The following is a 13127-nucleotide window of genomic DNA, read 5'->3' as shown; positions in this document are numbered from 1 at the left end:
TCCTGGTAATGAGTGGTGGCGGGCCTGCGTCTTGCGGGTGTGAATTAGCCGTCTGTTGTGAAGTTCACCTGTCAACCTGTCCGTAATGTCTGTTACAATTTTGCATGGGTGTGATTCACGTGCATCAGATACATTTTTGCAAGGGTGTGATCTACCGTATAAATGAGTTGCACTGAGCTAGCATAACTTCGAGGTTATTAGAGAAATTGCACTTAGATGGATTTTTTTTTTCTAAAACTTTGTTCAGGTTAAATTTTCTTTTTTGAACAACAAATCAATCAATCGTACCCAGTAAATCCCACAAATAGCAAAGTTATTGGTAGGGTCTGGGGAGGGTGATATGTAGGCACATCTTACCTCTATCCCTAAGGATAGAGAGGCTGCTTCCAGAGAGACCATCGACACCAAAAACATATAGTAGAAAAGCGAGAAACTACACATATCTTGAACAACAAATCTCATTAGAAAAAAAAAAACAAGAAATAAGCAAGACGCTAGAGCCATACAAACAAAAGAATTACAACATAAAATATCACCAATTTTTCCACAACAGCGATAACGTTTGACAAAAAATATGGGGCGTTCCGAGAATCGAACTCGGGACCTCTCGCACCCAAAGCGAGAATCATACCACTAGACCAAACGCCCAATTTGAAACTTATATTCTATTTTTACTTTATAATTATTCTAAAGATCTTATTTCTGTAGCGTTGGGAGATTTTAAATTACTTAGCTCTTGATCCCATTGCGAAGTATAAACTTGGTTGCACAGAAAGTATGCAATATCATGAAAATTATTTGTAGTATTATAGTGATGATTCTGTTAATATTCCAATTTCCAATAGTTTTGAGTCTTCTTGGATGTTTCATGTGTTTGTAACCCGTGTTAAGCTTTGCTAGATTTATAATGCTGTCACAATGGTTTAGTATTCTGGTTGGATTTAAATGAGTCTAGCCGCATGTGAACTACTTGGGAGTTGGGACGACTTATCAAAATACTGTATTAATTTGAGCTTAAACGAGCTCCAACCCGAGCCTAGATTGAAGTTCCTTTAATAAACGACAAAGCTTGACTGAACTCCCCTTATTAATAAATAAGAAACAAGTTGATTTAAGTTTGAAAAATTACCCACAATCCGAACTTGAGCTTTAGACATATATTTCAAAACGGGCTCAGCTCGAGATCTCTTAAATTAAACAAGCCAAACTAGAGCTTTAGAATAGCTTCACCCTGCACATTTACACTTTTTTTGTCAAGTGTTAAGCTTCCTTTTTTACTTGAATCATGCCAGATAATTCCCCAATAAGAGCCCAAAGTCCGAAAATTGGGACACAAGGCGTAATATCAATTTGTTTAGGTTTGAATAAATTTAGCGTGGGTCAGTTTTCTCTAGGGAATGCATAAGACCACATGGTGTGGTGAGGTGGGCGCCCCTCCACGCCCCAACACCACCCTGTCGCTTGTTCCACATGGGAGTTGCCCCTTTTGAGGTGAGATGTCCAAGGGCGTTGCCCCTTGATTTCTTTGAACGCGATTTTTTTTGTCAAAGCTCCTTATGCCCCAACATCACCCCATACTTTTTTTATGTGGAGGACAAAACCCATATAATCTACGTAACGGATACGTGAAAGGGTGCCTCATGACTCCGTCTAGTCTAAATTACACTAAAAACATTACATTTTCAATTAAATAATATTTTTATATCTTTACCATTACCTTTTTCTCCCTCCTTCACTCACAACTACTTTCAAAATATATTAAAAATTATAGAGGGTGAACAGAGTCCCCCAAATATACAGATAATCAGTAACATTTTCTCTCCTCCACTCACAACCACTTTTTATACTTTTTGTATTTTAAAAACATCACTCACACAATTTCATGCCATAAATGTGAATGCACTAACAAGGTTAAAAGCCAAAACCTATCTTAATATTCCGTACGGAATTAATAACAAGCTTGAAGCCCAAATCAATCTTAACTCTATTACACTGTTACGTCCACGTTGGGCCTACAACGGCCCTTTACACAATTAATATTTCCTCCGAAAATAAAAAACCCTAACTCTCAAATTCCATCGTCTTCCTTGCATCTACCACAACCAACCAGAATCGAAGACAGTTAGCAGCAACCGCCATGGGTCAGTCAGCACAATCAATTCCATTAACATTACTGTAATTCCATTGTTTCATGATTATAACTCGATGATTGAAATTTGTTTATGGTTTGAAATTGATAACAGGTAAAGTACACGGATCGTTGGCGCGTGCGGGTAAGGTGAGAGGCCAAACCCCTAAGGTCGCCAAGCAGGACAAGAAGAAGCAGCCTCGTGGACGCGCTCACAAGCGTATTCAGTACAACCGCCGTTTCGTCACCGCCGGTATTAATTCTTGCATTTCCCTCTTTTTACTGTAAGCATTTTTTAAGTGTTGTTGATTGAAGAAGTTTAATTAGCCACAACCTAATTATTTCAATATTAATCTGGTGATAGAATCAGTCTAATGATTTTGCATATTTATTTTTGTTGATGCAGTTAATATCGGTTATATCAGTCCCCTAGTAAAATATCGGTAATGATATAATCGGCGGTATTGACCGATGATATCACCGATATTTAACTGAATTATTAGTGTTAAATTGCTATATTTATGAATTCTGCATTATATTAAAATCGCCAATATCTCATTGAGATAACCTATATCTCAAATATCAGTCCTTGACCTATATCTGATATTTTACCGCATTAACTGCATAGCTTGGTTTAAAAAAGCGGGAAGCGCACAAAAGCGATGAGGCCTAAAACCGATTTTTAAAAAGCGAAGCGCAAAAGCGGTGAGCTTTACGTACGCGAAGCGCAAAGTGATTATATAATTTATTTTATATATCCCATAAGTGTTTAGCATCCAATACCTATGATTTAGCTATAATTAAGCTTTATATATGTTTTAAAATGAAAAAAACATAAATGTACAGCATAAAAAGCCTGTTGTACAACACTCAGAAGCATAGAAACATCCCATGTACAAAAAGCACGCGCCTCAGCTGCGCCTTATGTCGATTTTCCCCCTAAAAAGCGCGCCTCAGCTGCGCTTCTTGTACACCTTGCGCCTTATGTCACGCAAGGCGATCTACTTTGCGCCTAGGTGCGCTTCGCGCTTAATCGCTCTTAAGGCACGCTTTTTTAAACCAAGCTGCATAGCATTTACAACCTATTCAGTTATGTTACATGATCACATGTACAACTTTTAAAAGATTCTGCTAGCAGTACAGTTAGGTTTGAGATCATTCGATTCAACAAACACCCCCAATTACTTCTAGATTTTAACAAACAAACATGCCTAATAAAGTGGAGTAAACCAGATAAAGCAGATATCATGAAGTGTGGCTAGGAGAATTGAAACATAACAAGACAGAAAGTGCTAATAATAGTAGTACGGTATTGGTAATCTTTTAGCTTTAAATAGGGTTAAGTATATGCCTAAGCACATGCGTGATCCGTCTAAGTTCTATTATCTTGGGTTGATTATTAGGCATACATACTATTCATGATTTGTTTTAGTATCATTACATTCATAGAACCAGTTCTATAGTGCGCTACGTAGCGTATAGGTTTAAGCTCGTTATTAGGGACGGGTTGTAGCGATAGATAGCGATAATAGCGACAATTTATTTTTTTAATATAAATAGCAATTAAATATAGCTATAAAATAGCTTGATTTTAGGTTTTTGTTAAATATCTATGTAAAATACCCCCCTCCGTCCCACTAAAATTAGGGACGAGTTGTAGCGATAGATAGCGATAATAGCGACAATTTATTTTTTTAATATAAATAGCAATTAAATATAGCTATAAAATAGCTTGATTTTAGGTTTTTGTTAAATATCTATGTAAAATACCCCCCTCCGTCCCACTAAAAGTGTCCTATTTTAAATTTTCAAAGTCTTTATTTATAAACTTTGACCTTAAATAATTTTGTTTGTGTTAGATAATACTTGATGAAAGTTATATGATTTGAGTGTGTTTTACAAGTGTTTTTATTGAGTTAATTTTCATCAAGTTTTATATAACACAAAAATATATAATTAAAGTCAGTTTATAAATAAAGACTTTGAAAATTCAAAATATGACACTTTTAGTGGGACGGAGGTAGTAGCATATATACCAGGGTATTTTGATATAATATAAAGATAAATTTTTTAATTTTTTTTCTAGTGTATCGCTATTTATAAAATAGGCTCCCGCTATTTATCGTTATTCACTATGTAGCATATAGGTACCTTATGGCTATTTGTCGCTATTCGCCATTAACAGCTATGGTCTCCAAAACCTTTTTTACATATAAAGTGGAGTAAAGCAGATATTATTAAGTGTGGCTGTGAGAATTGAAACATAACTAGGCAGAACGTGCTAATAATAGTAGTACACGATTGATAATCTTTTAGCTTTTAATAGGGTAAACCGGTTAAGTATATGCCTAAGCACATGCGTGATCTGTTTAAGTTCTATCGTCTTGGGTTGATTATTAGGCATACGTACTACTTGTAATTTGATTTAATGATATTACGTTCATAGAACCAATGATGTACATGGACGATTAATCTGTAAATATATGCCACTCTATTACTGTATTACAATAAGTGTAGATCTTTTAACCGCTAACAAGCTGAATTACTAAAAAATAAATATGTTCAGTTAACTTAAAACTTGGTACGGGTTTTCAAGTTGTCGGTTTTAAGTGACTAATACTCAGTGTTGTAAAAATCGCGACTAGGCGACGATTAGTCGGCGATTAATCGCTAGTCGTCCAGTTACTGAGTAATTTTTCTTAAATCGGTCCATTAACCGACTAGGTCCGACTAGGCACGACTAGGTCCGACTAGGCCAGCCAAAAGTCGACGATTCCAGCAAAAAACTTGTATATTCCGGCCAAAACCTCTAAATTCCGGTCAGTTTCCAACCAAATCATTGGAATTCCAACAATTAATCATGTATACTTAAATGAATGAGTTGAGTAAGATTTAAAACCTAGCTACTTAAAATATTTACCTATAAAAATGTATATATTTATACATAAAACTGAAAATTACATATAAAAAACCCGATCCGATTAATCCTGATTAATCCCGAGTAATCCCGAGTAGTCGCTAGTCCCCACTTCACCGGCCGACTAGCGACTAGCGAGTTCTCCAACCTTGCTAATACTACGATTTTTCATTCGAATTCATGTTGTGGAAGCTGTGGATGACATTTTTCTGTGTTTATTTATTTATTTATTTATTTATTTATTTATTATTTTTTTTTTTGCAGTTGTTGGTTTTGGGAAAAAGAGAGGACCAAACTCATCAGAGAAATAAACAAGTTGAATGAAATTGCTTTTACATTGTTATGTTATTTAGATAATGTTTATTGTGCCAGCCACACTCTTTTTATGTAACCTCAAATGACTTGTAATTTTTTAGATTAATATGTGCTATTCAGTTGTTCTAATCCATGATTTGAATGATTTATGCATTCCCTTTTGTTAAATTTAATTCCATTTCATTTCTTTCGACCATACACCACATGATTTGACAGATTATTTTTTTAACATAACATTCTTCCCGATTTCATATGATTGAAGTTCCAGTTCATTGCAAACATATAAGTGTTTTTGGGCAGATTATTTTTTAAACATATCGTACATTATAATATTTGGGCAATAATATACTTTTCTATAATTAAAACGAACATATGAAAAAAAAAAGTATGAACCAAATTCTAGTGGAAATGTAGTAGAGAGTAAAAATAACACGAATAACTTAAAAAAAACCTAAAACCAAAATATTATAAAAATCAAAAAAAAAAGCAAAAAAAATTTTAGTTACCCCATCCCCAACCGGTAAGGTTCGTTTTTTTTTTCTGCCCAACCCGGTCTTTAGCCAAAACCGGTTCTAATACTTCTTAAAAATCCCATACCAGTTTGAGAAAAAAAAAAGTTTCTGTAGAATGAAATTTCATCAATAAGAATTAAAAGCTTATTAAGAAGCAACTACTTTATGCATTTGGTAGTTGTACCATTGGCTTTGGGAGTTTTTCAAAAAAAAATTAGAATTTTTTCTTTCTAACCCTAAAGTTTCAATATTTGACAATTTAAGTCTAAAGTTTCATTCTTTGGTAATTTAAACCCTTTGATTAGTTTGATTTCTCACTTATACTTCTAAAGTTTCTATCTTTTGCAAATTAACCCCTTTTATTTTTTTTTTACTTTTAACCCAAAGCTTTTTATCATTTGCAGTTTAACCCTAACACTTTTTAACTTTCAACTTTGATCCTTTATATTTTACATCTTTCGCAAGTTTTCCGTTTAAAGTTTCGTTCTAAATTTTCTGAGTTAACACGCTGCAATGTGCGTGTGGGGTTCAACGTTCTTTCATCTATTTTTTCCCGTTTGACATGCCTGTCGCAACACGTCTATTTTCTCCCATTTGATCAGTTTGTCACAACGCACGGGTCAGGGATCAACTTAGTTATTCTTTTCTATGTTTTACACATAGGTTCGCGGTAATATAAGAAACATTTGACGTTCATCTAATATAATATATAACTAACGAATCCCGCTGCATTGCGGCGGGTGATAATTCTAGTTAATTATTAAATAGAAATAAGGAGTCTTTATGTCGCGTTACCAAGGTCCTCGTTTCAAAAAAAAATACGTCGCTTGGGCGCTTTACCAGGGCTAACGAATAAAAGGCCCAGAGCTGGAAGTGATCTTAGAAACCAATCGCGTTCCTGGAAAAAAAATACCCAATATTGTATTCGCCTAGAAGAAAAACAAAAATTGCGTTTACGTTATGGTCTTACAGAACGACAATTACTTAAATACGTTCGTATCGCCGGAAAGGCAAAGGGGTCAACAGGTCAGGTTTTACTACTATTACTTGAAATGCGCCTGGATAACATCCTTTTTCGGTTGGGTATGGCTCCGATTATTACGGGAGGGGTTCTCTGTAAGTTACATTTCTAGTATTTGCATGACACTATTATTATTAATTTTTTTTGTTATGGGATCTAGTTATATTTCTAGTATTTTTTTTTTTTTTGTATTTATATAAGAAGAGTGCAATAACTATTGTTAAGAAAATGCATTTAGTGCATTTAATTAGATGTTTATTAAATAATGTATGAATGTTTCTTAATTTTTATGTAATTTACAATGTTGTCCTCCTTAAATGAAGTTAAATTACTTTGTTGTCCATCTAATATGCACTCTATAATATTTTGTTTTTTAATCATCTTTAAACGTATAATTACTTTTCTTATGATGAATAAAATTATTATATCTATATAACGTTATAAATATATGCTTGTTTGAGTTTGCGAGCCAAGCCGAGTTCGACCATACGTTTTCGGGTCTGTATTTCAAATGACTTTCTTTATCGGCTAGATCTTGTTAAAGCACGGCTTGATTTTAACTTTTAACGGCCTATTTAAAATAATTCACAAGTTCCTCTACTTGTTTATACCCTAATTAAACTTGTTAACGAAATTCTTCTTATGTGTGTACGAATTGTGGGAATCGGGAATTTTTTTCTACGGTGTCGTTTTTTTCAATACTCAAGGTTTGTTATAACCGTATCAACATTTTCAGTAAACGTCAGGTCGGTTGAATCAGATAATAAAAAGACAATAACATCATAACAAAAGTACAAGACATGAGCCTTTTAATGATTTAAAGTGGACTATATATTAGATGAAACTAAGTAATTGAGCTTAAGTCATAAACGATAAAAAAATTATTAGGTAAAGCGTTTAAATAATTTGGTTTATTAGTAAAATATACATATATAGTTTTTCATACCAATCGTGTTCATTCCTTTTTAGTAAAATCAACAGTGTCCATTGTAAAAAAACATTGGTGTCGTATGAATATTTTCTATTACACGTTATATATAAACCACGAAATTGATTGTTGTGCAGTAAACCCGTATCACCTTATGTGATAACGCCGCTACGAACAAAACCAAATAGAAACACAAAAATCTTATGTTCTTTGATGACAAATTACCATGCATACGTCTAATAAACAAACAACTTAGAATAAAAGTAACAAAAGATACCTTAATAATGTTAACTAGTTCACTTTTTAGTTTTTACAATAAGCAATAGCGGATTTAAGCTTCTCATCACGTTCTTCATGACTCATGTCGCTATAATAATCCGGCGACCGCGGTACACTGTTGCTACAACTACTCACTACTATACTTTTATCACTCTTGATTCCTGCTTTCTGCTTTGAAGAATTTGAATCTTTTGACTTGAAACATCCAAGATAGCATTTGAGTTTTCTTGTGAAACGGTAACAGAATGTGGGGTGATCGTTGCGTCGCAGTGAGTTAACGACATCCGGTGAAGATGGTGGTGGAGAGATGGTGATTTGTTGTGGTGGTGGGATGGCAATGGTATGGGTGGTGTTAGATTGCAACCGCACCATTGTGGTTGATCAAGGTGTGTGTGTGTGTGTGATAATTTTCGGTTTTGAAAAATAAATAGATTGTGAATTTGTTTGTGATATTGAATGGGGATGCTTTCCATAAATGTGTACATACATTTCAATTGTTAGGAAACTTTCACAAGCATATTTTCTATATATATAACAATATATTGATATTGATATTGAAAGGTTCCATATATATATGAGAGTTTGAAATTATATGCAAATATAAGAAAGTTGAAAATCGTTTAATTATCTTTCAAGTGGCATGTGTGATTTTATGTCACATTTTAAAAACAATAAGGACCTAGTTAGAGCATCTCATTGATCATGTACCACACGTGACGAACATGTACATATATGTTTGTTGGGACGGATCAGCTCACAAATGGATACCAAGTATCTTTGGAGTTCGATATAAGTCATTCGTAATTAGTATGTTTGTTGGGACGGATGAGCTCACAAATGGATACCAAGTATCTTTGGAGTCTGATATAAGTCATACGTAACTTGTATATAGACAATGTAAAATGGGGTAGAGAAAAGGTGTTTGGATATTTAATTTGATGTTTAAAACCGAACTTTAGAGTTTTTATTATTTAATTGGCAATAAATATTCAGCCTATGTTTAACGTAATATTTTGTTGCATTTTATAGTTGGTGATAAAACGAATTTTGATACCCTAAAATTTTTACTAGTATTGAACGTTTATAGTCATTTATAAGGTCTCATTCTAAGAAAAGTATATTCCCTATAAAAATTATATATAGAAATGATAAAAATCCATCATATCATAACAGCTAAATTTGCCATGTTTTATCATAATTTATCTACTTATTCCTTACTATTGGGAACATTTAGTCATCTTAACTAACCTAACAATACACATTGATTTTTGAAAAACAAGTGTTGATTATAAAGTTGAGTAAGATAAAAGATTATAATCCATCTTACAATAAAAACCTTTTATTAAATCACGTTCATTTAACAAAGTTAATTCATACGTATGGGAACGCCCCGTTTGCGGTGTACACATATATACCGTTTGCGGTGTACACATATAATGTATATATGTGTGGGCCCTCGGTGGACTTTTAATGTTATTTTACTAATTTCGTGAAAATAACGTTAAAAGCGGGGAATGGTTAATCATGCATCATGTAGTGGCGTTGATAGCCGAAAAACAAGGGGGTACATGCATTAATCGGCCTTTTTGCCGATAGTTATGTGCCTTATGTCCAAGGCTTGATGCAAAACTACTATGGAGACGAGGGTCTTACTGAAAGCAGCATCTCTATTCCCTACGATATAGAGGTAAGGTTGTCTACATCTTACCCTCCTTAGACCCTACCTTAGCTTTGCTAGAATTGGAAGCACTTTAACAAACCAAACTCCATTTTAGCCAAAGGTGTAGGTACAACATATAAGCAACGTAAGAAAAACTACTTTAATGAACAAACTAGGAATGAATAATTTGAAATATTGTCCAAGTTTACCTAAAGATTACATGGGCAAACAACCCTAAAGCTTCTTTCCTTTGATACATTTGGGTTATTTTTTTAAACTGTTGCTAAACATACCTTCTCTTTCACAAGGAGGAAGTATGTTAAGACACCATTTTTTTATGTATTTAAACTTTTAGAACTATTAACTCACTTGTCTACTAATCGTATTTTTAAATCTACACATTTTGTTTAATATAAGACAAAAACCCAAACCACATGATGAGAAGGCACCATTTGGCTCAAACTACAAAAGGAACCAGTGTGGGGTACTGTGGGACAGGAAGTGGAGGAGGCTGCCCAATTGTGATGAAGAAAGAAACGAGTGGGAGGGCTTAATGGCGCTACTTCTGTAACAAATTTTGAGTCAAGGAGAAGACCAATGGATATGGAAGGAAAACGTAATGCTAGGCTTCTCGGTGAAGGATATAAGAAAAGATTTGGCCGGGATCGTGGACGCAAATATTGAACCCAACTGTCTCGAGTGGTGCAAAATTACCACGCCAAAAGTAAATCTGTTTTTATGGAGAGCGGTTGAAGAGAAAATACCAACGACGGTGTCACTAACAAGAAGGGGGGGGGGGGGGCAGTTGCATCGGACATGCAAATTATGTGGTTTAGCATCGGAAACAGCAAACCATATTATTATACACTGTCCATACGCAAAGCTTGTGTGGGTGCAGCTATGGTCATGGATGAAAGTCCCCATTAGGGACCTTCGAGAAGATATGAGAACAAGATTTCAAGAAAGGTAAAAGTGATCTATGCTATTCACCTCTTAAGCCGCATGGTATTTATGGAAAACAGGAACAACAAAGTCTTTAACGATACGATCACGAAACCAAGCAAGCTAGTGGAGGATCTTTAAAGAGGAATCTTTTGATTGGATAAATTTAAGATGAAGGATTACCGGGATAACATGGCTCGAGTGAAAGGAATTCTCATTTCTAAATTAATTAATTCCAAGTCATGTGTTTTTTCTCTTGATTGTTTCCTCCATCTTAAATTGGTTATGAATAAAGGTTCCGAGTGTCGGTTTTCTGTTGATGAATAAAGGTTCCGTTGTTCAAAATTGGTTATGATTTACAACTATCAAAAACTCATATAGATGTAGCAGAGCAAATGCATTCATTTTTCACTCATTACTGGCCTAACATAAGAAAAACTTATATAGATGTAGCAGAGCAATTTGCATCCAATTGATTGATTAATCATTAAATCAAACATAAATATAACCAACATAAACTTTACATACCAAAGAATTGGGTTTAAATCAAAATGTCAAAACAAACCCAAAAAATCATGGAACAAAAAAAAAACCATATCAATAGTCAATCTTGAGCCCCAAAATCGAAATCTAGTGAATGATATAAGTTAAAGCCAATGCAACCACCATCAACACATACGCTACCCCTTGGTCAATCGATGCTCCTATAAATAAATAAATCACCACAAAAAAATAACCAAAATCAATCACCAATTTCACTCTACTTCCCTAAATCAAACTCCATAATTTAAAAAAAAAAAAAAAAAAGCTAAGAATAATATATGACTAGTATATTTTTTTACAAAAGGGCTGTCATTTTCTTATCCAAACCCGACCCGCATTCGAAGTCATCCGAACCCGAATTAGAGAATATCTGAAAAACCCGAACCCGAATAACCCAAACCCAACAAACCTGAAACTCAAATGGGTCGGCTATCGGGTCACTTCATCCCAACCAAAAAACCCGAACAACCCAACCCGAATAAAAACCCGAACATTAATTGTCTTTTTTTATGAATGCGATTTGATTTGGAGTTTTTTGTATTTGAAACATTCAGTTTTGAGACTTTTGAATATTCATATCATATTGTTAAATGACGTTTGAATTATTAGGGCATATGTAATGGGGCGCGACCCATCATCAAAGCGCCTTCATGGCGCCATGCACACCGCCCCCGGCGGCGCTATGGGTGCACATTTTTGAACGGCGCGAAGGTGATAGCGGCGTGAAGAAATGGAATGTGTGAATTTTTTTTCTGTTTTTTTTATTTCCAGTTTTTTTTTTTTCTGTTTTATTTTCTGTTTTTATTTTTTGTTTTTATTTTCTGTTTTATTTTCTGTTTTTATTTTCTGTTTTTATTTTCTGTTTTATCTTTTTTCTTTTTTTTATTATTTCCAGTTTTATTTTCTGTTTTTTTATTACTTCCTGTTTTTTATTTTTTTTTCTGTTTTTTATTTTTTTTTCTGTTTTTTATTATTTCCAGATTTTATATTTTTTTTTTTTATGTTTTTTTTATTTTATTGTACTTTTTTTTATTTAATGAAATGAATTTTATTTTTAAAACAATTACAAAATGAATTAAAAAAATAAAAATTAAAAAATGAGTAATGATTACACAGGGGCTTTATGACTACGGCCTCAAAATTCATAACGCCCCATAAAGCCCCCGGGGTGACGTGGCATGCCACATGTCACATAACGCCCCTAAAAGGGCTTTATGACTACACATGGTCTTATGATATTTTTTCATTTTACATCTAAACCCAAAAACCAAACAACCCGACCCGCAAATCAACTTATAGACACACCTCACCTAATAAAGCATATACACCCATATACATGTATACACATATACATATATACGTACAGGCTATAAGGGTCGTATACGGGTGTCAAAAGTTTCAGATCTAGGGATTTTCAAAACAGATCTAGAAAGAGGAAGTATTTACCATCGTTAGAAGGAGCAGGAGCAGCAGCAGGACCTTGAGCATTAATCGAAGGAAGAAGCAATGCCATTACAAGACCAAAAACAGCCATCACAAAACACATTCTCACACTTTCCATTTTCAATTCAAAATGGTAAAATGAACCACAATTAGTGTGCAGAATCTCAAATGCAAAAAATGTGAATGTGTGTTGTGTGTGGGTGGATTCATAGGAGGTTTATATAGGAAGACAAAGAATAGTGGTTAGAAGATTTGGGGATTTTTTTTTTTAAATAAAAATACATATATTTTTCTTTTAATTTTTGGGTGAAAAGAAACGGCCGATCTGGATTACCGTTGGTAAGTAAACGGTGACCGTTGATGGAGGACACGTGGACGGTTGGAGATGGAAGGACGTAGTGGGTTGCAGGTAGGGTTTAGCTGGGTACAGGGAAAGGTT

General features: G+C 34.1%; 1 protein-coding gene, 1 long non-coding RNA gene and 1 other non-coding gene across 3 annotated transcripts; 1 reads left to right on the top strand and 2 right to left on the bottom strand.

The window, feature by feature from the left end:
• Nucleotides 1-576: 576 nt before the first annotated feature.
• On the bottom strand, nucleotides 577-648 carry TRNAP-UGG. Its single transcript has one exon. It is a non-coding gene; the product is annotated as a tRNA-Pro (tRNA).
• A 1333-nt stretch (nucleotides 649-1981) lies between these two features.
• Nucleotides 1982-5528, top strand: LOC110886941 (40S ribosomal protein S30). The gene is made up of 3 exons (XM_022134829.2): nucleotides 1982-2141; nucleotides 2244-2381; nucleotides 5310-5528. Exons 1-3 carry the CDS (start codon nucleotides 2138-2140, stop codon nucleotides 5354-5356), a joined length of 189 nt encoding a protein of 62 aa, XP_021990521.1. The 5' UTR covers nucleotides 1982-2137; the 3' UTR covers nucleotides 5357-5528.
• A 5598-nt stretch (nucleotides 5529-11126) lies between these two features.
• Nucleotides 11127-12919, bottom strand: LOC110886940. Its single transcript, XR_002563065.2, has 2 exons — nucleotides 12692-12919; nucleotides 11127-11406 (listed from the first exon to the last, which is right to left on the bottom strand). It is a non-coding gene; the product is annotated as an uncharacterized LOC110886940 (long non-coding RNA).
• Between the last annotated feature and the right edge of the window lie 208 nt (nucleotides 12920-13127).

This window comes from Helianthus annuus, chromosome 10, assembly GCF_002127325.2.
Source record: "Helianthus annuus cultivar XRQ/B chromosome 10, HanXRQr2.0-SUNRISE, whole genome shotgun sequence".
Lineage (NCBI taxonomy): Eukaryota > Viridiplantae > Streptophyta > Magnoliopsida > Asterales > Asteraceae > Helianthus > Helianthus annuus.
The sequence above is the reverse complement of the archived record's forward strand: the minus strand, read 5'-3'. Positions and strand labels throughout refer to the sequence as shown.

Bases quoted from the DNA above. Each gene is read 5' to 3' on its own strand.
- LOC110886941 (XM_022134829.2), top strand. The intron at 2,382-5,309 runs GTATTAATTCTT...TTTTTTTTGCAG, and splicing joins CCGCCGTTTCGTCACCGCCG to TTGTTGGTTTTGGGAAAAAG.